Raw genomic sequence first — 22897 nt, forward strand, 5'->3', positions numbered from 1 at the left:
AAGATTTCCCTTAAGGCAGTGGGCCAGGCTGCCCAGAGAGGTCACACAGCTTCCATCTGAAGAAGTTTTCAAGATCCAAGAGGGAATCGCTCAAATAGCTCTTATCCACCTGACTGGACCTCAAACTATCCGTGCTTTGAGTAGGAGATTGTAATGGAGATGCCCTGAGCTCTGTCCCATTCAGGGGGTTTACATCCAAATGTATGAGCACAAATACAAAACCCCAGGGGTTTCTCTCAGGACTGTACATGCAGACTGGTGGTTTAACTCATGGACTTCTGGGATGCAGTTTTATTTGCCTGAACAGTGGCACACATGCATTTGATTCCACACAGCAGGAGGGGAAGCTATTCCATTTATGCTTTTTCCCATTTCAGTGTAGCTGGTACTATGGCAGGTACCCCATGTGTACTGGAGGGCAGGAGTAACCATTAGAGTAGTAAGTAATAGAAGTCACATTTTTTCCTTCTAACTGAACTGCTCACAAGTTAACACAGTTCTTCATTGGAGTCTTTTCCCTGTCACAACCAAGCAGCCTGTCACAAGTTCATCATGGTCACACCGATGACCTAACACAAGAGGATGGAAAACTGAATCTTATTCCTAGCCTTTTACTCCTCCTCCACTGCAAGTGTCTGATTTCCATTTCTCAGTCTTTCACTCAATGTTGTGAGGGAAAATAAATAAATAACCAAAACACAAAAAAGCCATCAGAAGCTTTGTGCAATTCCTGTTGATTATGAAGAACTGACCTCCCTCCAAGAGCTAAGCTGCTCCACAGCCGGGAGGCCTGTGCTCCTCCCTGCCTATCTCATTTTGATAGACCAAGACTCCCTGGAGTTTTACTAACATATTTATGCACTGTGTGGGTTATCCCAACAGCCACCAATAAATCTTATTATCTCTCCTCAACAAGTCTTGGATAGCACTGAGTGATTGATGCACTAAAACTTGGTATAAACATGGAGATAAACATCTGCCATTCCTTTCTGTCCTTGTCTTTACAGCACCAGCAGTTTAGAAGTGACAAACCATTGCTTCACTTTTAGCACAGTTGTTGTAAAACTGCCTAAATAACAACATAGGCTATGCAGAAACAATCATCTTTACTTCCAGGGGGAAATAATGACTTTACAGAGCTCATCTCCCACCACAGCTCCTCTTTTTAAAGGAAGTACATGGGTAGTGGTCTTAAAATTGGGGATGATCGATGTCTAGCAGCAGCATCTAAAGCAGTGGTACTCAGCTTCTGGCTCCTGGAGACTGACTGGTATGCAGACTAAGGGTGTACATGAAGCTGTCATGCCTTCCTTGGGATTAGAGTATTATATGCTCTGCATTTTTACCTACTGATCAGCAGGGCACACAGAAAAATGACTCAGACTCCAGCAGAAACCTTCTCATCCTGTGGACAGCTGCTGCCTCAAAGAACTGCCATTGCAAATTGACACCAGTGGAGCAATTTGATAAAGGCTGCCCATCAGGGTTAGCAAACTATGAACCCAACCATAGGTGCCCCAATTCCATTCAAGATGGTTCAGTTCCCCAGCATACAGGCATCTGAAATCCACAATCACTTCATCTGCCAGAATATAAACATCTACCCGGTAGATAAAAAAACTGAAGGGTGTAATTCAGATTGTTTTCAATCCAAATACTTATGTAGATTTTCTCCTGCTTTTCTTCAGCAGTTTTTAAGACCCTGTCCAACCCTGGGCACAGGTAGGACAAAACATCCCTCTCTACTCTGTGAACACTGCAACCCACAGCTCATGCTCAGGAAAAGGTGCAAATGTACACATACACACAATCCTTCAATGTCCTTTTTCAGATGACCTTCTTTGTTACATGACAAAAGACACCCATATATTAAAGTGAATTGTAAAGTCTAGTTTAAGAGACAGGTTATCTTTCTGGTAACTCCTTTGTTATTAGTAAAAAAGAGTTGGTCAGAAAACCTTTCTTTGGCAAGAAAACACATCACAAAAAAATAAACCTCTCTGAAAATAGTGAAATTTCTGGATTGAACTTTGATTTGATTTCTAGACTGAGTTTTGCTTTGACATTGTTTGCAAAAATAATGCTTCCTTACATTTCATTTCAAAACAGCATTTAAAGCATAGGTAGAGAGCAGAAGAAAAGGGAATAGGGATGACTACTTTTGCATTTTCTATCTCATAAATTTACAGTACAAAAACTACTAGGGGCCAAAATTAAAAATGAATGACAGAGTTGGGATGATGCTGGCTTTTAACTGCAACCAGGAGTTTTAGTCATGTGAAATAAAAAAAAAAAAAAAAAACCAGTTAAACACTATTTCCTTAATCTAATTTGGCTAAAACATACAATGTTGTCAAAGCAAACACGTTTTTGCAGTAGATGTTATCTTCACTTCCAGAGAACATTAGTGTTTGAAATATTTCGTTCTTTAAAACCCTAGAAATAATTAAAACAACAATTCATCAGTTCTGCATGGTTTAAAGGAAAGCAGATGTCCACTATGCCACATTAGTTTATCACATTGGAAAGTGAAACATGAAGCAAATAGGAATTTATTGAACAAGTATTATCACCCCAAATTTGTGTCCTCTTTTACCTTGGTAGTAAATTAATCTCCTCAACTTAGAATATTTAAGGAGCACACAAGAGGGCACGGAAGTAGATTCACTTCAGAATGGCATGGTGTTGCATCATGGGGAAATTCATCTCTAATTTTCCTACTATTTTAGGGCCACAAAACCAGGAGGTATTTGTTGTAAGCCACAGCAATCACCAGAAAAACGCCCCAGGACTGGGAAGGAGCATCAGCTCCTTCCTCTACCACATGTGAAATCAGTGACTGGTGAGAAGCCAGCACAAGGCAGTGCTACCCAGCCTATCCCTCAGCATCGTCTGTAATAAAATAAAACCAGGCAATACAGAAACTCCAAAACCACTTATCTCAGAAACACCACACAAAAAATTCTCCTCCTCAAGTGTTTATTTCTATTTAAATGTCTTTCAGTTTTGCTCAGCTCCTGCCACAAACTCTAGAGCAGCAGGGAGAAAGCACTTAACCTCTCATGCCCGATATGCTGTGCCGCTCAACCTACGAGAGCCACGGGGTGCTCAGCTTGCTGCCAACCTCAACAGAAACTAACGGGGCACCTGAGCTGGGCTTAAGGCACTGGTGGCTTAGGGGGCATTTCAGAAAGACCCACTGGGTTTGCTCTGGCATCTGAAGTAACAGTTTGCCAGGTGCAGCCTCTCCCAGAGTAGTAATCGTCCACAGCATTAGCAGAGTTAAACACTTCACTATTCCAGCCCAGCACAGATTTTAGTCTATTAGTTGAAAATGAGATGCCTCCATCCATGCTGTAAGAGCACACACATTCCCCTGCCTATATATATATATATATATATATAAAAATATATATATAAAGCCCTTTCATTTTATGATCAGTACAATAGCTCTGTGATAGAGAAGGCTATAATATTTTATTAATGTTAAACTTGTTCACCTGGGAATCTATACAAATCACTGTAATTTTGCCTCACTAATGTTTGTTATCAATCTTCTCAAAATAAGAGCAAAATAATGCAGAAGTCTCTCTCACTGAATTTACTATTTTTATTTTGGGTTTTTTTATTATTATTTATTTTTCACCCTTCTCTCCCCATCTTGCCTGGGCTTCTGTCCAAAGTCACAATGAGTTGAGAATAGGACGTTCAGAAAGTATTTTATAATTCTTTAATCACCTAACTTTGGCATACTCTAGTCATTTGGGCTGGAGCGTTTTGATATAAGCAGATCCCATGTAGCGACAGAATCAGGTCAGCAAGGCAATTAATCATCTCTGCACTTACTCTCAGCAGAACAATACAAAAACAAAAGAGTGGATAGAGAAGATGGGAGGAGGAACACCGTAACCCAGCTCTGATGGGCAAATAATTGTCTTGGCTTTGCTTCTGCAGCCACAGCAGAAAGGTGCACAGCTCCCATTTATTAATCACTTTGCAGAACCAGCCTCCAGGAACACACAACAGAACGTGGGAGGCTCAGTGTCCGCTGGCATCTCAGCAGCAGGCTGCAGCAATTTCCTGTGCTTAGCTCTTCTTGCACTAATAGGGGCCTAGTATCCTAAAACAAGGAGTTTGATACCTCAGCTTGTAAATACTATGTAGTGCCCAAGGCTTGATAACTACAATTTTGTGTTTGTGTTGAACTCTATGGGAGCAGGACCAGTACAGTTGAGCAGTTGCTGTTTTATCCACAGCCCAGCTGTGTTCCCACCACCTGCTGCCCCACACATGCCTCTCTGCTTTCCCCTATACAGGAAACACTTTAAAATTCTTAATAATAATGCCCCTCTAATTATCCTGTTGCTCTGTAAGCTCAGAAAAGCACATACCAACAGCTTCCACAATAGCATGAGCAGGCTGCCCAAAATGTCTTGCAAATGGTTTTCAAATTAAATTCCAACAAAAGAAATACCATTCTCTCCCTTTCCACTCCAGTACCCTCGGGAAAGAGATCTTGCTACATCCAGGAGTAAACTGGGGCACAGAACGGGTAAGGGCATGGAAATTTGAGAATCTAGGAGAATTTTCCTGCTTGGCCACTCAGATGAGCAACACCCTAGAGACAGAATAAACTCAACAGCACAAAGCTCATGATGAGACACATATCTATCTAGGTAGTTCTGAACAGGGTGTGAGCAAGTCACAGGGTGATTATCCCCCTCATTTTGTGGGTATTTTAGCATGCTCAGTGCCTCTGGAGTATATAGCCTAGAATAGACATTGAAATGGAAGGATCATAGGATATGAAGTTTGGGAGTCAGCTCTCATGATGTCTATCACCCAACAGGTTTCCTCAGCCAAACACTTTCAGGTAAGAACTTCCCTCAGACATTATCCTGTACCTGCAACACACATTGTTTGACAAGAATCCAAAAATCGCCCTTGAAAAGCCTCCCAGAGGCCAAATATTCATGAGTTACCTCCTGATTTCAGGACTACTTGCTGTGGCATCCAGGGACCTGGATATGCACAAATATCACACACATAGATGTGCAAACTCATATATTTGAGGACTTGGGGAAGTTATTCGGAAAGTTCAGTGAACACCACCAAACTCCTTCCCTGCCTCACAGATCAAGAAAAGAGGCTCTCACCAGTGCCTTCAGTGCCCTGGTACTGCCAATATTAAGTTCAGTCAGTTAAGAATTACTTACATAGAACCAGGATCAATAAAGCTATAGTGTGGCAAAGGCAGCTCAGGAAGGTTTTGCAGGGGCATAACCAGGAGTGATGGGCTGAAATTAAGCAGAAGGAAAATTCTGGCTGAATAGCAAGAGAAATTTGCTTTGCTAATGGGTCAATCAATTAGACCAAGCACACAGCTCTCAAGGGAAGCATGCAGGGAAACCTGTCACTAGGATCACTTAAAACTGGAGTGAGGAGCTCCGGAGGTTGTCACTGCATAAGCAATTCTGCAGTATGCATTTCAGGAGCACTGCAATTCCTTGTAGCCAATGGCATCAAGACTGAAACTGCCCAGCTTACAACACCTCCCTTCCACAGCTCTCTTTTCCCTTCTCTTGTATTTAATCCTCCCATACTCTCAGAATGACATTCACCTATCTAAGTCATTGAATTTTAGGGTCTTAACCATCTGAAATCTAGCTATCTTATCAGCTAGCACTGATAGAGCGAGCTAGTGAAATAGGAATTTTTGATAGAAAGTATTGAGGTCTCTCCAACAGCTATCCAGAGAGTCAGAAATAATAATTGTCCAATCTTTGAAAGCTAAACTTTTACTGAGTTACCTGCTAGACCACAGCTTCTTAAAAACATCAAAATTATTAGCTGCAATCATGGGAATGTAACATAAAAGACCTTTGCTTGTTTACCAAGCAGAACAGAGAATACAAAACAATAGGACTTTTGTTTCTACTGTGCAAATACCACAGAGTGAAAATTAAAAGATGGTGCTGTGAGAACAGCAAATGGATAAACAAGATCTTAATATAATTACACTGAGTATTAAGGAAACATTTTTCAACAGACACATCAGAGACTTTAAGTACTCTCCAACAAATAGGGTAGGGCAAACAATTTAGAACCAGCAGTATGCCAGATCTTGGTCTATCAGTGCAGGGCTACATGCACTGATAGACCAAGCAGCACACATCAGACCTTTCTGACTTAAAGAGACCATTACCTGCTCTATTCTTGCAATGTCATTCCTTATCAACAGTGTGTTTTGAGACTTGGCCTGCCAGCATGGTGCTCCCATCAAGACATCAGCTGTTACTGAAGGAGCAGCCAAGGAAGACCAAAGCTACAGGAACACCACAAAAATTCAACAGTCAAGAGCACTAGAGAAACAGAGAGAGGTCCATAATGCAGCAGAGTAAGTGAAAGTTAGGAGTTCAATAGGGTCTAGATGTGCAAGTGACCTGAAACATGTGACAGAGGATGCTGCTTTGGTCAGGAGTCACAGCCATCAAACCATGCTTGTCCTGAAACTACTCCAGATCATGTATACTCTCCAACTTGGAGATGTGCCTTGAAGCTAGTCTTCTGCTAGTAAGAGCATTTCCTCTGCTTTTTCTTCAAGTGATATGAGTCTTCCTCATCCTATAAAGATCAAGAAGGTCAAATATCCCATTCTTCTCACAGATTCCTCAGATATGCTAGCCGAGATTGACTCTAGGCTCTAGACAGGCCTACCTTGCCACAGCCAAGGTACCATTTTGACATTTGAATCTTTGTCTGCTTGCCCTCTTTTAAATGGTTCACTGCATTTCTTTAAGGTACATTTTGAAACAAGGCACAGAATCTCCCAAGCACAGACTCCAGGCTGCTGTAAGTTAAAAGACAAGCAGGTTGTCTAGGCACATTCTCACTGCATATTCAAACCTGTGAAGAAACCAGTATCTCTATTTCTCCAATAGATGGTGCTAATAATTCCTCTCTCAGATATTCATAAATAAAAAGGTGAGTTCCTTTTGTGGCAACGCTGCAGTGAGAGCTGTGAAATGGGGCAGAGAAAGCAAAGCACAGAGTCCCAGAAGGACCCCTAGGGATTCCCATAATAACGATGTGAAATGAGAATACTGGCTCACCCCAGCAGTGCTTTCTCATCTCTTTCCTGTAAGTGTTAAGTTCTTGAAACCTCTCCTGAGTCTTTGCAGCACCCTTTTCCTCGTGTGAGTAAGGATGAAAAGTGTGAAACTGGTAAAGGCTTTTGAGGAAAAGTGAACTGGCTTATCAAGGCAAAACAGTGGGAACAGCAGCTCCCATCTCCTGTCACTCCTCTGGAATGAATACAACACCGAAGTTCTGGAAACAACAGTTGCTTAGAATTATGGTTATCAATCAACAGCATGTTTGCACAAAGGACCGCTGGTGTTAAAATAATTTTCCAAATTTCCTTGTTTGTTTTTCCCCCAAATGCATAAACAAAGATCTGCTTAAATATGCCTCAAAGTGTTAGAAATCTACACCAGGGCTTGAGAACTGGGTAATTAAGAAAGAAATTAACTTCCGTAATTGATAAAAAAAAAAAGCAAGAAAACAGAATTTGCAAGTAGAATAAAATTACTGAGAATAATTAAAATTATTATTACATACAATTATTGAAAATAATTGCAATGTTAACAATTTCAAGAGCTCTTAGGAAAACAATCACCTTGGCTGCATACAACCATCTTATTTTTGTTTTTAGCACACCAGAGCTGTTGCATTTGTCCTACAACTTCTCATCCTAGTCCATTATCCTACATTCTCTGCATAATTTGTCTCAATCTACATTCCCAAGTGCCTGTCCTAAAACCATAACATTTTCTCACTTCTGGCTTTGTTGGCCAAAAAGGCTACTCAGATGTCCCAGAAGGAGTGCTGCTCTGAAGCAGGTAAGAATGAAAGACAGGGTCAAGTAATTTTTAAGCACGATGGAGATTACTTGGCTGCACTGGTTTATGCATTAGAACTAGAAAGTAATGGGAGACTCAGGCAGTCGGACATGGATGTGGTTTTAACAGCAGAGGTGCCATGGTCTGAAATTTAATGTTTTCTTCCAGGAAAGTGAGAGCAGGAATCGGGCAGAAAACATCCCTGTGGAACACAAAGCAAATGAAAACCACATCCAGCCAAGCACGTTCTCTCCAGAGGAAGCAGCACTCATGGACAGCGCCCAAGCATCTGGCCAGAGAGCCTCTCTGCAGAAAACAGCAAGGGAGCAGGAGATGGCACTAAAGCCACCCTTTGCCTGGCGCCTCAGAAGGAGCAGCCTTGGCATTCACAGAGAGCAGATCTTCAGTGCCCCATATGAATGTGCTGAGCACAAACATAATGAGGGGTAAAAAGGAAGACCAGCAGACCCAGAGAGGGCATGTGCCTTGGTACATGTGGTACCCCCCATAACAGGAATTTTTATTTGCATAGCTCAGGCTGTGAGCCACAGGAGATCTTCCCCATCTAATTCTGGGTCTTAAGAGGGTATTTTAGTGCACCATACCCTCTGCAGAACCTAAGAACTGATGGATAGATGAGAAGCAAGGAAAGGATTTTCATGTTCACTCTACGATTCAAGGAACTGAATTGACACCAGGCACAGGAGTTCTCTGCTAAGCACAGGAACGCTGCAGGAGAGCAGGTACCTGCAATTTCCTGAGCCCCTGCTTAGAACCACAAGCACATGAACTATCCTGCCTCACTTCTGCCTACAGTACAGCTTTCCCAATAAAAAATACATACATACCTGAGTACGAAATCAGATGCAAATCCCTTGCTCTACAGAATTCTGAAATTAGCATGAGGGAAGAGAAGAATACTCTTGAGCTGCAAGTGAATAGAAATCAAGCTAATGTACAGCATATATTGCTGATTCTCTCATGCTTGAGTTTAAGCTCTGAAATATTAACCACAGTCATTATGGAAGGCTCTCTTTTGACAGTGTCTTATGGTTCATTTACCAAGAGCAAATGGGTGCAATTTTAGCCAGTGTTAAAATTAATCTGCTTTTATCAGAGAAAGGAAACTAATCGCACTTTACCAGCTCTTCTGCACTCTGAGAGGAAACTAACAGAGACAGAATGATTTAAATAACCAGGCTTCTTTGGGGAACCTGGGATTCTGTAGGTATTCACTCATCTAGGTTGAAAAGAATTTTCTCACTTCACCCAGACAAGCACAATTTCTACAAGGCCAAGTACAGTGCTGACCCTGATCTGTCTCAAATTGGGTTCCTAAAAGACTTTTAACTTTTTTTTCCTTGGGGAAGGTCAGTTCTCAGAAGCCAGTCAAATTTGTGATATCTGGGAAGAATAAAGGCAGCAGTAACAACCTACTGTACACTCAGTATCATCCACACACAGTGCCCAGAGTCACACCTTTACAAATCCTTTCACACACCCTGAGTTCACCCAAATTTCTCTAAGCTCTTAGATTGCTCCTCTAGCCCTGGTTAAGGAAGCGACAAAATTTCAATTGTTGTATGCCCCCAAGCTAGAAAAGGTTTCCTGGGGAAAGAGGAGAAAGGCAGGAGAGCCGCAAGGAAGCAAAGTTCTCACATTAGCTCCCAGCCCTTCACAGCAGTATTCTAACTCACACTGGCTTCAGAGACCAAGCAGATCCCTCTAGCTCCTGCCTGTCTTTATCTTCTTTTTGCATTCAGAAAGTATTTTTCAGTTCTGCTGCTAAACTTTAATCACTCACTCTCAAGGTTTAAGTTCTCTATAGATTGTTTCTATTGACAGCAAATCCTAGGAGAATTATTATTTTTTATTAGTATTATTATTTCCCAGTAGTGCACACATGACAATAGCTCTCTAGATACAGCAAATAGATATGAGGAAATGAAGGGAACCATAACTGCCTCATGTCTTTCATTTAAGACACACTGAGTTTTAGTCCTTTTGTTCTGAAACAAATTTAACAAGAATTTAGGAGCTGTGTGTTGGGGCTGAAATAAATTAGGTGAATAGCAGGAGAGGGAAGCTTGCTATGACTTCAAAGTACAATCAACACAATGATGTGACTTCATGGAATAAGAAAACTAAGCCTGAATTTAATACAAATGGCTCCATTGTTAGCAAAGGTTCTGTACACACTCTAATGATAATTCAATTGCATTGTTCATTGGGGAGAAGGTAGATGAAGATCATTTAATGTTTTATAATTAGCAAAAATATCTCACCCTGGCTACAATTTACCTTCTGTGTGAGGAAACAGGAGTGGCGTCAAAAGCAGGTTGCAGGTAGCTGTGGCTGTGTAGACAGACCCACATTCTGCTTACAGACACACCCAGGAAAACGCTGCTCAGGGGCAATGGATACCATCAACTGGAAAATTCTTGTCAGAACTTCTACATTGTTCCACTCATGTTTACCCCTTACATAATGGATGGGAATGCTGGAACATTTTGTTTCTGATAAGGCTGAGCTGAGTATAAGCACTTCTCCCACATACCTTAAAATACTGGTTTTCTATTCCAAAGTGAACACTTACAATTAATTTAGAAAGTTAGGGGGATGCTGAAGTGGATTAAAAGGCAGGACAAGTTCCAAGCCCCGCCTTGAACAAGACAGCACCCAACCTGAGGAGCATCACAAGGAAAGCCTGGTATCTCTGCAGGAATGCAGCAGAAGACACCAATCCATGCAACTGCCATGCCTTAACCTTGCTGGAGTGACGGCTCCACCACCTTCACCCCCTGGGAAGGCACTGTGGCGCTTCCTTACACAAAGGCTGGCGGCATCCTCTGTCCTGTGGCACCAACGGGAGCAGTGCTGGTGCAGCAGGTGGGCACAGGGAGCTGGGATGCTCTCCCAGCATTCACCACCAGCTGTGGCCACCCTCACTGCTGCCCTGCACAACACCAGGGACCAGCCTTCGCTGATAACCAGAGCGCCTCAAACACACCCGCAGCGAAACTGCCAAGAGGAGCGGCGGATCCGAGGGCAGATTTCCCTTCACGTCCCACGGCAAAGCACGCAGAAAACCCAAAAAACCCTTTTAACCTCAAGGCACATATTTGAAAATGGTTCAAGTAGAACTATGAACAGCAGTGCAAGTTCTCCTCTCCAGAAGGAACTATGCACTATGAAGACAGAAGGCCCCCTGCCAAATTACTGGCTAGAAAGAAGGTACTTGTGGGTTAATGTGGGTGTTGGCAGATCTTCACAAGAAGCAAGCCAAGCTGTGTTTCACTTTCACAAGTTAAAGAAGTTGGAATGAATGGGGGAAAAGAGGGGGAGGAACATTAAAAAAATCAATTGGAATGAGAGAAATCACCTCTGAAAGAAGCCAAGAGTCAGTCACTGATAAGTGCTGTTGTATTTCTTGGTCATCCCAGAGACTCTCAGCCTCCTTGAGATGTAGGTGCAGGATATGAGGTTCTAGAGGCTGCCTTTTATAACACATCAGTCCATTTAAAATCATCCCTTTGCCACCAGGTGCCAACATCAGCTTAAAAAAATAAAAAAAAACAAACTCAACAAAGAAGCAATGCCATTGTGCAAGATTCTGCAGGGCAGACATGCAAAAACTTCAGCTGGGAAAAAAATCTGAATATTTAAGTGAAACATCTCACGCTAACCTAATTTAAAGAGGTAGCAATCATTAGCCCACCTACAGTAACTGTCCACTTGAAAGCTCTTCATCCTGCAGTAGAAAATACACTTTAAATGTATAAGGTAAGGTAAACACGAGTACTTCAGGTAACATTCTGCAAACCAAGAGCAGGTATGAAATTGCTCCTCCTTAGCTCAACAGTGACAGCCCACTGCACCTCTGAGTCTCAAATCCAAGCCAGGCTGAAACATTCTGCTGTGATTGCATTGTCAGCCACAGGAGAGCTCGATCCAAGTCTCCATGCCCAAAAGGAAAAAAATGCACCACTGGATTTCCCCAGTCTGCACAGGATGATCCCTTATCCATATTAACTTTTATCACAGAGGAGGGCCTAAAGGCTTTTGGTTTTCCTTACATAATCCTTTTGAAAACAAAAGCTGTGTCTACCAACTTTTGTTGTCCCCAAGTATTTCACTTCTTTCTGAGCCCAGAGACAGCATCTCTCGTGCTGTAAGAGCTTGTACCTCTTCAAGTAGCAAGGCAATTCCCTGTCAAATTCAAGAAGGTAAACAAAATACATCTCTTCTGGCAAAATGTCTGCACACCAATTTGTGTAATTGCCCACATCTTTGAAGAGGGCCTCATGTGCATACAGCTCTGACTCTAAGCATTGAAACAGATTAAACCAGATGCATCAGACACAAATGACTGGCTGGTTCATGTCAAACCTCCACAGGTGGTGGCTAAGAAAGGTGACTCTCATTCAGACATGCTGAGAAAAAGTAGTACAGTGTATGCAGGAAAAGTCACAGTGTGGAAAATTAAAGGTAAATTCTTTCATCTATAGCTCACCCTCCAGCAGCATCTCTGCCTATTCAGTATGAAATTTTGGCTAACAATGTTAATATCTGCCAGTGTGTTTCCTTATCACCTCCACCAAGCTCTTTTACCACGACATAATCAGGCTTTTTTACTTTTATCCTGGCTCTTATCTTTCTGCATCAGGTAAGCCAGTGCTTCTACATCAGGTAAGTCCAAAATCCCCAATAGAAAAAAAACAACATTCTTTCTCCAAAAGCTCATCTTTCTCTCTTTGCATGAAATCAATCCACCTATCTGCATCTAAAATAGTGAAATGTTCTTTTCCTTCTAGAGTAACTTTTTAGCCAGTTCTGGAGCTTGAAGCACTATTAAAACCTAGTATTTGGATTGTAGTGTCCCAATGCACAAACCTTACCTTCTCCTACATTTTCCCCACCTGCTCTTTCATTTCTCTAGGCCATGTCCCAAAAACTTAGCTTTCTAACACAATCACATTATTCTTCTCCAACAGCAACTTCCATTTGCTGCCCCATCCCTATATTTTCCAAGCAACATCTCAGCACACAATTTTCCAGCCTTATCCTCCCCAAGTTTTACTAGGTCTTCTCTCATTCTCCACTTCACAGTGACCCACAAACAGAAAGGTTTCCTACCTGGTTAGAACACATTTCTCCCCAGCACTGATTCTTCAGTGGTAGAAAACATTTCAGACCACAGCGGGTTTTCTTTCAATTGAGATAACTCAACATCAGCTTTTCAAAACTTACCGACAACTATGGCTCAGCTTCTCTGCTGCAAGAAACTGTCAGCAGACTACTTAAAGCTTCACAAACTTCTACAAAAGACCCTTGATTATCACACTTATCCCTCATATCCCTTCTTGGTCCTTACTCACTCCTTCCACCTGAGAGGGCAGGAAATTGCAGACAGATGGGTCCTCTCAAGGGCCTGCTGACACCCTGAGAGCTTCCCTCATCTTCCTTCCAATTGCCTTCTTCTGCTTCTCCCCATACCCTAAAATCAATGCTCATCTCCTGTGTTTGTGCCCATCTGTATCTTCTTCATCGTTTTTTTTTTTTTCCCTTTCAAAAGTTAATTGTCTAAATCACAAAAAAATTTTACTTGGCTGAATGGAGTGATCGTGTAATCAATGGGTCTGTAAACCCCGTGTTTCTGCTGCTCCTTATCGCCTGCTCACACATTTGAAGCAGCAGCAAACACCCACCTCACCCACTGCATCTGCCTCCCAGAGCATGGCTGAAACAGCTCTTTAAACCAGGAATCAAACATTTCTCTTTAAAGCATCTCAGTGCTTGAAAGAGAAACATCGTACATCACTTGCAATTAACAGGGAGGAGACATCTCCTTGTTCCACAGGAAAACCCTGGCAGCGATTAACACCTTCAGGAGGCTCTGCCTGAGTGGAAATTGCGCACCTTGGGATCTCGGCTATCAATCTGCTCAGCAGGGGAAGGGGTCAGAATGGTGAAAAAACAGCTATTTGGGCTTTCAAAAATGTTTCTCTTGCAATTCATTCTCCCCTTGAGTTTCTGTTCTAGTTAACAAATGGTGAAGCTGCCACACTTCTGATTTTCCACTGAGCTATCCTCAGTGAAAGCTAAGACTGTTTCAGGAACAAAAAGCAATATCTGATATTCAAGTTCCCTTCACTGTAACTTTACAGCAGCCAATAAAGATCATCTTATGGCAAAATATTGCCAAGATTAATTTTAAAACCACCTTCCTAGCTACGGTCTCCATCTGAACGTGTCAGAAGCCAGGATTTCTGTTCTGAGGAATTCAGACAGGCTTGGTTTCAGTCCCAAGAGGGAAAGGCAAGATCATTAAATTTCCCATGAGTATCAGTAAATATTTTTCACCTGATAGTCAAGACCACTAAATCATTTACTCTCTATAATGCCAGATCATTAAACGTTAATTTAAAATATACAGAGAGATGTGGCTTTGGACACTTCAATGATTATCAGTGATAAAATCACCATAATTGGTTCTAAAAGGAAAACATTTGAGCCTTTAAGACTACCCTCTGACTTGCCTCCCTGCAGCACCTTCAGTGCCCCAAGAACTTCAGCAAAAATCCTATGGTGACACCCTCCATGCAACTGAGGAGACTCAGCAAAGAGGAGAGACAAGGAACCCACATCTCTTCAGGACAGAAAAATACCATTTTAAACACACATGGCCCAAGAATACACAGGGGCCATTACCAGAAGTGAGGGTCAAAGAGGACAGAGGAACAAGGAACTTTTATACTTATTGTTTTATATGTGGTATAGAATATGTGCCCACCATGTTGTCATTATCTTGGTGCCAAAGCAAGTCAATTGGCAAGGTTTCCCATTACAGCATTTGACACTATCAGAATGCAGACAATTTTGGTTGATGTTTTAGTGTAGAAAATGTCACTGAAAATGACATACCTCCAAGAAATTTTCTGATTTTGACTAACTGTATTTTCTAACAGAAAATTCTTCAGACAACTTTCTTCCCCCTGACAACTTTCTTTCCCCAAGTGACTCTAATATTAGTATTTCATGACTTATGTGTCTCAGTGGTGTTTTCAATTTACTGACGTCATCTGTCCTGTGTAAACTCAACACAGAGAGTGAATATTTAAGACTATGTGTCATCCATCTTCTTCTGTCCTTACTGCGCTACTGCATTCATTCCCCATCCCTCATTATACCATGTATTGCTACAATGAAATATTTTCATCTCCTAGCAGCTGCTACTGCATAATGTATTTCTGGATCATCTGAGTAGCTTGTTAGGAGGAAAATTTACTAATGAGTTAAAATTTAATTTGTCATGTGTCATCCCAGTTCAGACATCAACCACACAATGCCATATATTTAAGCAGAAGCCCAAAATTACAGACATCTTTCCTCTTCTTTGAACTCTCTCCAGCAACAATCTCCACATATGTCCTTATTTAAACAAAATGATCTCTATATGAAGGATTAAGTGCAGGTTTCCTGAGTAACATTTTGTAATGAGATGCTGATTCTTTTGTACAATATTCTCTGCTCCTCATAAAATTTCTCAAAGTATTTCTTTCCCCTCATTGCTCATAAAGGTTTGTTTCACACCAAAATTCACCTTGCCAAATGCAAGATTTCTCAGAAATTACTCTTTCTGCCTGGCCTTTCAATACCTCAGTGTCAAAAAGGAATAGAGATGGATTCTTCTTCTGCTTGCCTCAAAGCAGTTCTTGGCTTAGATGAATACTGATTTATGTGAGTGGAAAAGGCACAGACTCCACATTTCTCCTCAACTACTTCATCCTGAGAGAGTGCCAGATGCAATGGAGATAGGAGATATGGGAAGGATAGAGAAAGGCAGGCAATGAAATTTTCTTCTCTTTGTGTGTGCATTTCTCTTTCAGTCTGACAGGAACACTGGTGATCTTTTAACTCTTTTTGGAAGGACCTTTGGAAAGTAGTTTGGGATTTGTTTTCTTATTTCACTTCAAAGCCATCCCTCAGATGCCTCACTGATAAGCCTGCCTTAAGAACTTGAATAGCACTGAAGAAAATTTGTGCTGCTGTACCCAGGACAGACACTGACAGCAATTTAAAAAGGACATGCACAGCCATCAAAACACAGGCAGATAATCCAGAGCACAAACATTTCCTGGAAATATCTGTTACACTTAACATCACCTTAGAAGTTCTAGGAAACATCAAAATCTCTTTGGTTAATTCTGCTTGAAGAGAAATGTAATGTTCACTTGCACTACAGCAGTATTTCACCTCCTCTGTTTGCCGTGGTGAAAAGCTCAGGTGCAATAAAACTGTCAAGACAGAACTGGCTCCCAAGGAGGGCTGCAAGGGACCAACACCCAAACAGGATGTGGTGGACAACAGCACAAAGCAATTATACCTGGGACAAAACTAAAAGGAGAGCTTGAGAAGCAAGTGAGAAGCACCAGAAACATTCATCTTCTCTCTCTGAGTCTATGCACAGATCAGACAAACCAGCAGTATGAATGTTATTTGCTTCACTGCATCCTGTATCTCTACCTTGTGTACAGCCAAACTTTTACACTGTAATGACAGCCTGCATCCTTGTGCCTGTACTTGTCTTGTCCAGCTGGCAGGCAGGAAGGGATATGGCAGGTGGGCATAGCAGGACCACCTCCTTCCTGCTGAAGCCTCCAGGTGTTCCCTCTGGAAGGAGTGTCATTCCTGCTGGCCACGCAGCCCCCTGCTGCCAACACCTGCAGCATCCTGTTTAACTGCTGCCCAGGGAGCTCATGTTTGACAGCATCAGTGCAGGCCGCCCTGGCTCATGTTCTGACTTGTTCATCATGACACTTGCTAGGGTTTTGTTCACCCTCCATTAATACAGAAACACTTACTTGCCTTCCCAGCCCTTCTGCACCAAGGGAAAGCATCAGCGCTCGCACACCTACACACAGGTGTGTGTGGCTCTCTCCTCGTGTGTTTACTGTTTATCCTTTTTTTTCAGGAATCACACTCAGAACGTGTTGCTGTCTGAGCTGTCACTGCCTGTCACATTACAATGAAATCACTGCTTTCAGAAGCCAGTTCAGGTTGTTTAATCATTGCTCCCCTCCAAGCTGTCCATCACAGGGCGGTCGCCAGGCAACAGCATCAACAGGCAGGGCTGTGGGTGGCTGATGAGGAGGAGGAGGAGGATGCAGCACACGTTTGCAGGGAGGAAGAACTCACGTTCCCATGGGAGAGGGAGCTATGGGAGCTGCTGAGTCTCTCTTCACCTGATGGGATCCCAGCCTGCAGCATCATGAAAGTAACAGAGATTTCAGTCACTGCTGAACACAGTGTTTAGGAGGGGAAAAAATGATGCCAGGAGCCTGGTGCATGGCACAGGAGTGCAGAGCTGGGTCTCCTTTCCTCAGCTCTTGTAGGGGTCCATGGTCCAATGGCAGGGCCCTGCCATCATGCCTTGGCCACAGCCACAGGCACAGACTGGGGAATCAGACAGCTGGAATCAACCACATTCACTCCTTTAACAACTTTAATATTGGTTCTTTTGTAGTGGATGACAAGTTTCTGAAGAAAAAAGAAAGATCACATATCATCTTAGAAAAGTTGAAAATAAAATGGAAGGCAACACCAAACTGGAAGCTTTTTGTCTAAAAATGAGCTGAAGAATATTTTCGTTTATTTTTGTTTGGTTTTGTTTTCAAGGATACACAATTAAACAGACATTTGTTATTGAAACAAACACACAGATCTGCATCAAAGCATCCTTCAGCTGCAGTAGCCTAAATACTTACTACTAAACTTCATCAGCTCATCTGTAGTGACACGAGGTCACTGGATCCAGGCTAAGTCCAAATCTATGTAAGCCAGATCTATTCTCATCTCTGGCCCAGGTTCTGTTACCTTAATATATTGAGTGGGTGTGTGGAAACATGAACACAAATGAAGTGAAGAAGGTGTAGTGCAGTCCCTACCCATGGTTCAATCCTCAGCCAGAGTAACATCTCGGGGAATAGTCACTCCCCAAAATTCTCTAACATGGTGGCATTTTGGGACTTGGGCATTTTGAAATTAAGTTTACTATATCTCCTGCTTTGCTGGTGCATCTCTTAATAAGCTGTTTAGCCTGTCCTATTAAAAAAAAAAAAAAAAAAAACAATTCTAAAGTTTCACTCAAAGTAAGATCTCACTTTTATTTGCAGATAACCATTTCCAAAATTAGATTATGATTCCAATAATGATTAATTTAAAGATTTTATCTTTCATCTACAGGAATGTTTGGTTTTTTTTTTCTTGGAAAACTGAATTGAAAGCAATGCAAAGCAAACTAATTTTCTCTATCATGTTCTTTGGCATGCAGAGCTTGATTTTCAGCAAAGTATTCTTTTTACATCAGAAAAATATATTTACACTTACCTATAAGTAAATACTTAATAGAGTCCTCAAATACTCATTTGAATAGTCAATGGAATTCACTTTTCCTACGTTTGTTTTCAGAGACCATTCAGTGAAAGATACTGGCACAGTTTTTGGCCATGACAGGGCACATTAAGCTGTTTCTAAAGATTTAAACTGACCCAGTGACACACACAGAAAGGGAGTATATGACCTCTTTCATATACTGAAATTATACTTTGTAGTTAAAAGAAAAATTTTCCAGGCAAAGTCCAAATGATTAAATGGTGTCCATTTCCACATTAGTGAGAAATTTCTCATTGCTTTCTGAATTAGGACCTTTATGATTACTTCAACCCCCATAAAAGAAGTGCACCTGAGAAAATTACATATTAAGCAGGGAAAATTTATGGAGATAAAAACATGCCTACGTTTGTTATATAAAATATTTCCCTTGAATTATTTTATCCACCTTAAATTTAGTGGGGGAGGTGAGAATGGGGGGAGAAAAAGAAACATTTGAGAAATGACATGGGATATCTCTGTTGGGTTATCTATACAGCCCGAGATTTTCTAAGGAGCTTTGCACTTCCTCCTCAAGAAGTGCATGAAAATTATCTGTAAGAGCTCATGGCACTGCTGTCCTTACACGATCAGCAGCAAAGGTGACCCCAAACCTCATCCAGTTAGGATGTGAACGCTGACACTGGGCTGGGACCTGGTGGTGTAAGTTATCAAGAGCTTCCCATTTGTGGGCTTCCACCCCAAAAACCCAGATGAGATGAAGGGGTTATCTCTGGAGATTTCCCAGCAGGGAAGAGAAATCACAAGGTCCATGACTCCCTTGACCTTCCTGCCCCTGCAGAAGCAGTTCTGCCCAAACGTGGCACAGGGAGAGCGCACGGGATGCCCTGTCCTGGTTTGGGCTGTTCCCATTGGAGCTGCTTGCCACTGACATGCCCCCACAGATGCTGGAGGAGCTGAAACTTCCTTCTTCCAACTAAATCTCCACTGTTTCCTCAAGGCCCTGCTCCCCACTCACCCCACATCAGGGGCACCTCAGCACAGCTGCCCTGAGCACGTGCCTGGCATGGCAGCTCCAACAGCCAGTGTGCAGTCACAAGAGAACACTCCTCCACTGAGGGACACGATGGGAGGTTAAATTAAGTTCTTACAGACCCTCTAAAAGGAAGAAATTACATTTTAGGACATAACCTAAAATATCCTGCTCCTTCTGAAAGTACTTTTATGTTCCCCAAGGAGAGAAAGTACAGTACTAAGTAAAAGTGTTATTGTGTTACCAGCACTGAGAATTAGGGATTAAGGGCTCTTACATTAACTGTTGTTTGATTTAAGATACAGCCAGAAAAAAATTCCAAGTGGCACAAAAATCATTTTACTGCATCAACTTTTATATGCATTGAAAATTCCAAAATAATTACTTTATCACCAAGTGCTGCCATTTGAATTGGAATCAAGGTCCATTTTCATTTAACACAGAAATGTCAATTAGAGCTGCGGGAGTCATTGATTTTTTGGTTTGCTGGCCAGGTATAAAAAAATAATTGAGGAAAAAAAGCACCTCATGTCAGTCTTAATTTTTTTTCCTCCTTGTAAATGTAAACCTGAATGCAGCTTTGCATCTGGATGAACAGGATCCAGTACACACAGCTTTTAGGATAACAGCAGTTACCTAAATACAGACAAAAACAGTTTGAGATGCTGTGCAATTCCCATACCTGGACATCAGGCAGGACACAGTTCCCACAGGAGGCCCTTACTCTGTGAAGCAGCAGCCAGAGGCAATGCCATCTCAGGTGTCCAGCACACGGAGTCAAGGTTTTTGTAGCACCGGATCATTTCAAAATGTAGAATATAAGAATCGGAAACCTGTTCAAAAAATGTTGCCTGATTCAAAACAAAAAATGCTGCATTTAAACTTTCATGATTTGGGCTTGTTGAGAGCTATTTCTCAGGAGCCTTGGAATCAAAGGAAAATCAATATGAACCTACAAAATGCTCTGGCCAAGCTACAGTAGCATTTTCCAGAGAAAGAAGTTTTTAATGGGGCAGCTTCACTCCCCTCGCTGGAGCTCTGCACGACGCGAGGGCTGTATTCACTCTGCCGTGCTATGAAAGGCCCAGAGGATGTGAGATTGTCCAAGGCCAATGCTGACCTTGCAGCCCTTCATATGTAAAGCTGTGTCACAACTGAATAGGTCTCTAACCCCTCCAGAATGAATTAAGGACTTCTGACCTCCTTGCTTCCCCCTCTGGACTGACTTCACCGTGGTCACCACGTTAGGGAAATACAAACATCTTTTCTGAAGCCAGGAGGAAAGGGAGAAACCCATTTTCTATTACAAAGTACTGTATGAAGAAGATTGAAAGCTATAACCCGATTGCTTCACACACTTTATAGCCTCTCGATGTTGCATGAATGCCAGCTGCAACCGTCAGAGCTCTTCCATTATTCTCCTTAATCTCCCCTTGTGATGGAATTTGCATATCCCACCTGTCAGTGACAGAAGCTCCTCACCATCTCCCAAACTCTTTCACAGAGGCCAGCACCACACAATGACAAGCCTTTCTTCCAGTCCTCACAGATTCTCTTTCACTTACTGCTTTCTCTCAGAGCACAGTCTTCTTATTAACAATTTCCCATGTATACTATTTCATATTCTGTATATGAAAAGCCTGTGTTTCATCCAGTCAAGAAATATATCTAGAGATGGACTGCAACACAGAAGAAAGGAATACTATGGCTGTTGAGTCATTTTTTGAAAATATAAACACACACACACAAGAAAATAAATACCAAAAAAGCCTCGAGACCTCTGGTTAAAGGAATAAAGTCCTACTCAGTTACAGGAAATTTAGAGGAGGTTTCATATCTAGAATGGATGTGAAGTATTTTATTATCCAACAGTACCAAATATAATCAAGAAAACAAAAATTTGAAACCAGGGACTATTAGCAATATTTTAATTTGATTTGATTTTTTTTTATTGTGGTTTAATTCCCATTATTGTTTCCTCACTTTTTATCCAGCCCTTCCAAAATATATTCTCGATAGCTCTAGCAAGAGATAAGCCTGAAACAATCCCAGCATCCGGTGCATTATACTCTTAATACTATTATATATTCTTGTAATGTGTACATAATACAGACTCCATCTCACTGAATTATATTAATGCCAATCCTCCTTGCATGAATCTTTTTTGGCAGCTGTTTTCAGCACCATAGGAATCAATCTCAATACGAAAAAACTGACACTGGGGTCATTCCTCACTGTGGGTCTCACTGAGCATCTGGCTCTGGGCTCCACATCCACATTCATTACCTTAAAATTCCTCCTTTGTAATGATTCAATTGCCACGGGAGGAAGGGAGTGATGGGCTATCACAGCATCATACCACAAAATGCTGGTCACTCATGGGATGATGCTGGCACCCCTGAGAGTTTTACTCTGGAGCCACAGCTCTGCCAACAAGAAAAAAGCAGTGGCTATCGACTATATCCTCTTGCATGAACATGACATTTGGGCAAAGTCTCCAAGTGAGATGTGAAAAAAAACCATTTTGATTACAGTCCCCCATTCTAGACTGAACAGAACACTGGCAATTTAAGGTATTTTGGCCATGCCTTTACTGCCTCACTTGTAAAAAACAATATATTTGTTATAATCTTCATTCATCAAAAACAAAAATCAGATTGAAATTTGAGTTCTTGGCAACCTGACTCTTAGAAATTCAGAGTTCACTCTCTACAACCTGTTGTACAAGCAGATACAGAAAGATGAGTGCTTGCTTGATTTAGCAAACCAGAGGCTGAAGGGGAAAGGGAATATCATCACTGCCTTAACTCCAGGGAATGTAAGTGCCAGGGAGGGAAAATAACTTCAATTAAAAGGAACATATACAAATGAAAAAAAATTAATCTAAATTGCCCAATGGCAACATTAGAACAGAAATCCGAGAAGTTTCCAATAGTCACAACAAAAAGGCTTGGAACAGCCACCCAAAAAGGAGGAATGCAACAGAAGGGTGAAGAATAGAAGGATGACAGACCCTCAGCTGTTTGTACGTGTTTGTAGTTTGATCAGTCATGGCTGTCAGATGCATTTGCATGTGCCATTCTTGAAATTCCTCATTTACATTCCTCATTTACCATCAAAGTTGGTCTGAACACTTCAGCTGAAAACCCAACAACAGTTCATTCACAATTACTTTGTCCAGGACAAAAATAGAGTGCATTGGAAATATACAGGTCCATCGTTATTCTGCCTTACCTGTGCCCAGTTTGTCCTGTCAGTAACAATAAATAATATCTTGCAAGCAATACCTAATGCAGTTTTATCTTGCCTAAAAGCTCTCCCATAAGAGACCTAACTCTTCCCCTGCTGTCTGTTGTAATCACCTGACAAGAGCAATGATGACCTTGCAGGCTTCATCCTGCACTGGACCCTTCAGCTGTATCAATCTTCTGCTGTGGGTGGAATATAAAACCTGTCTGGCCGTGGTTGTTTTGCATCCACTCCCAGCTCCACCTCTGTGTCTCCATCAGTCTGCTGAGGATCTGCTGCTGCAGAGGACCTATGAGGAGCTCAGCTTTGTCTTTCCAACCAT

At 41.8% G+C, this 22897-nt stretch overlaps 1 protein-coding gene across 4 annotated transcripts in view; it reads right to left on the minus strand.

Moving 5' to 3' along the window:
- The window catches only part of LOC110473608 (VPS10 domain-containing receptor SorCS1), a 258920-nt gene that overhangs the window by 230258 nt on the left and 5765 nt on the right, over positions 1 to 22897 (minus strand). The window contains exon 1 of one of the 4 annotated variants that reach the window (XM_085582756.1): positions 16766 to 17162. The exons of 1 other annotated variant lie outside the window; for it this stretch is intronic. In XM_085582756.1, coding sequence (XP_085438882.1) covers positions 16766 to 16801 — 36 coding nt within the window. In that variant the 5' untranslated portion in view covers positions 16802 to 17162. Of the gene's footprint in view, positions 1 to 13037; positions 13119 to 16765; positions 17163 to 22897 lie in introns of those variants that run through there. 2 more of the 4 variants (XM_085582759.1, XM_085582757.1) reach the window with 2 other exon arrangements.

This window comes from Lonchura striata, chromosome 6 (assembly GCF_050655825.1).
Source record: "Lonchura striata isolate lonStrDom1 chromosome 6, ASM5065582v1, whole genome shotgun sequence".
Taxonomy (NCBI): domain Eukaryota; kingdom Metazoa; phylum Chordata; class Aves; order Passeriformes; family Estrildidae; genus Lonchura; species Lonchura striata.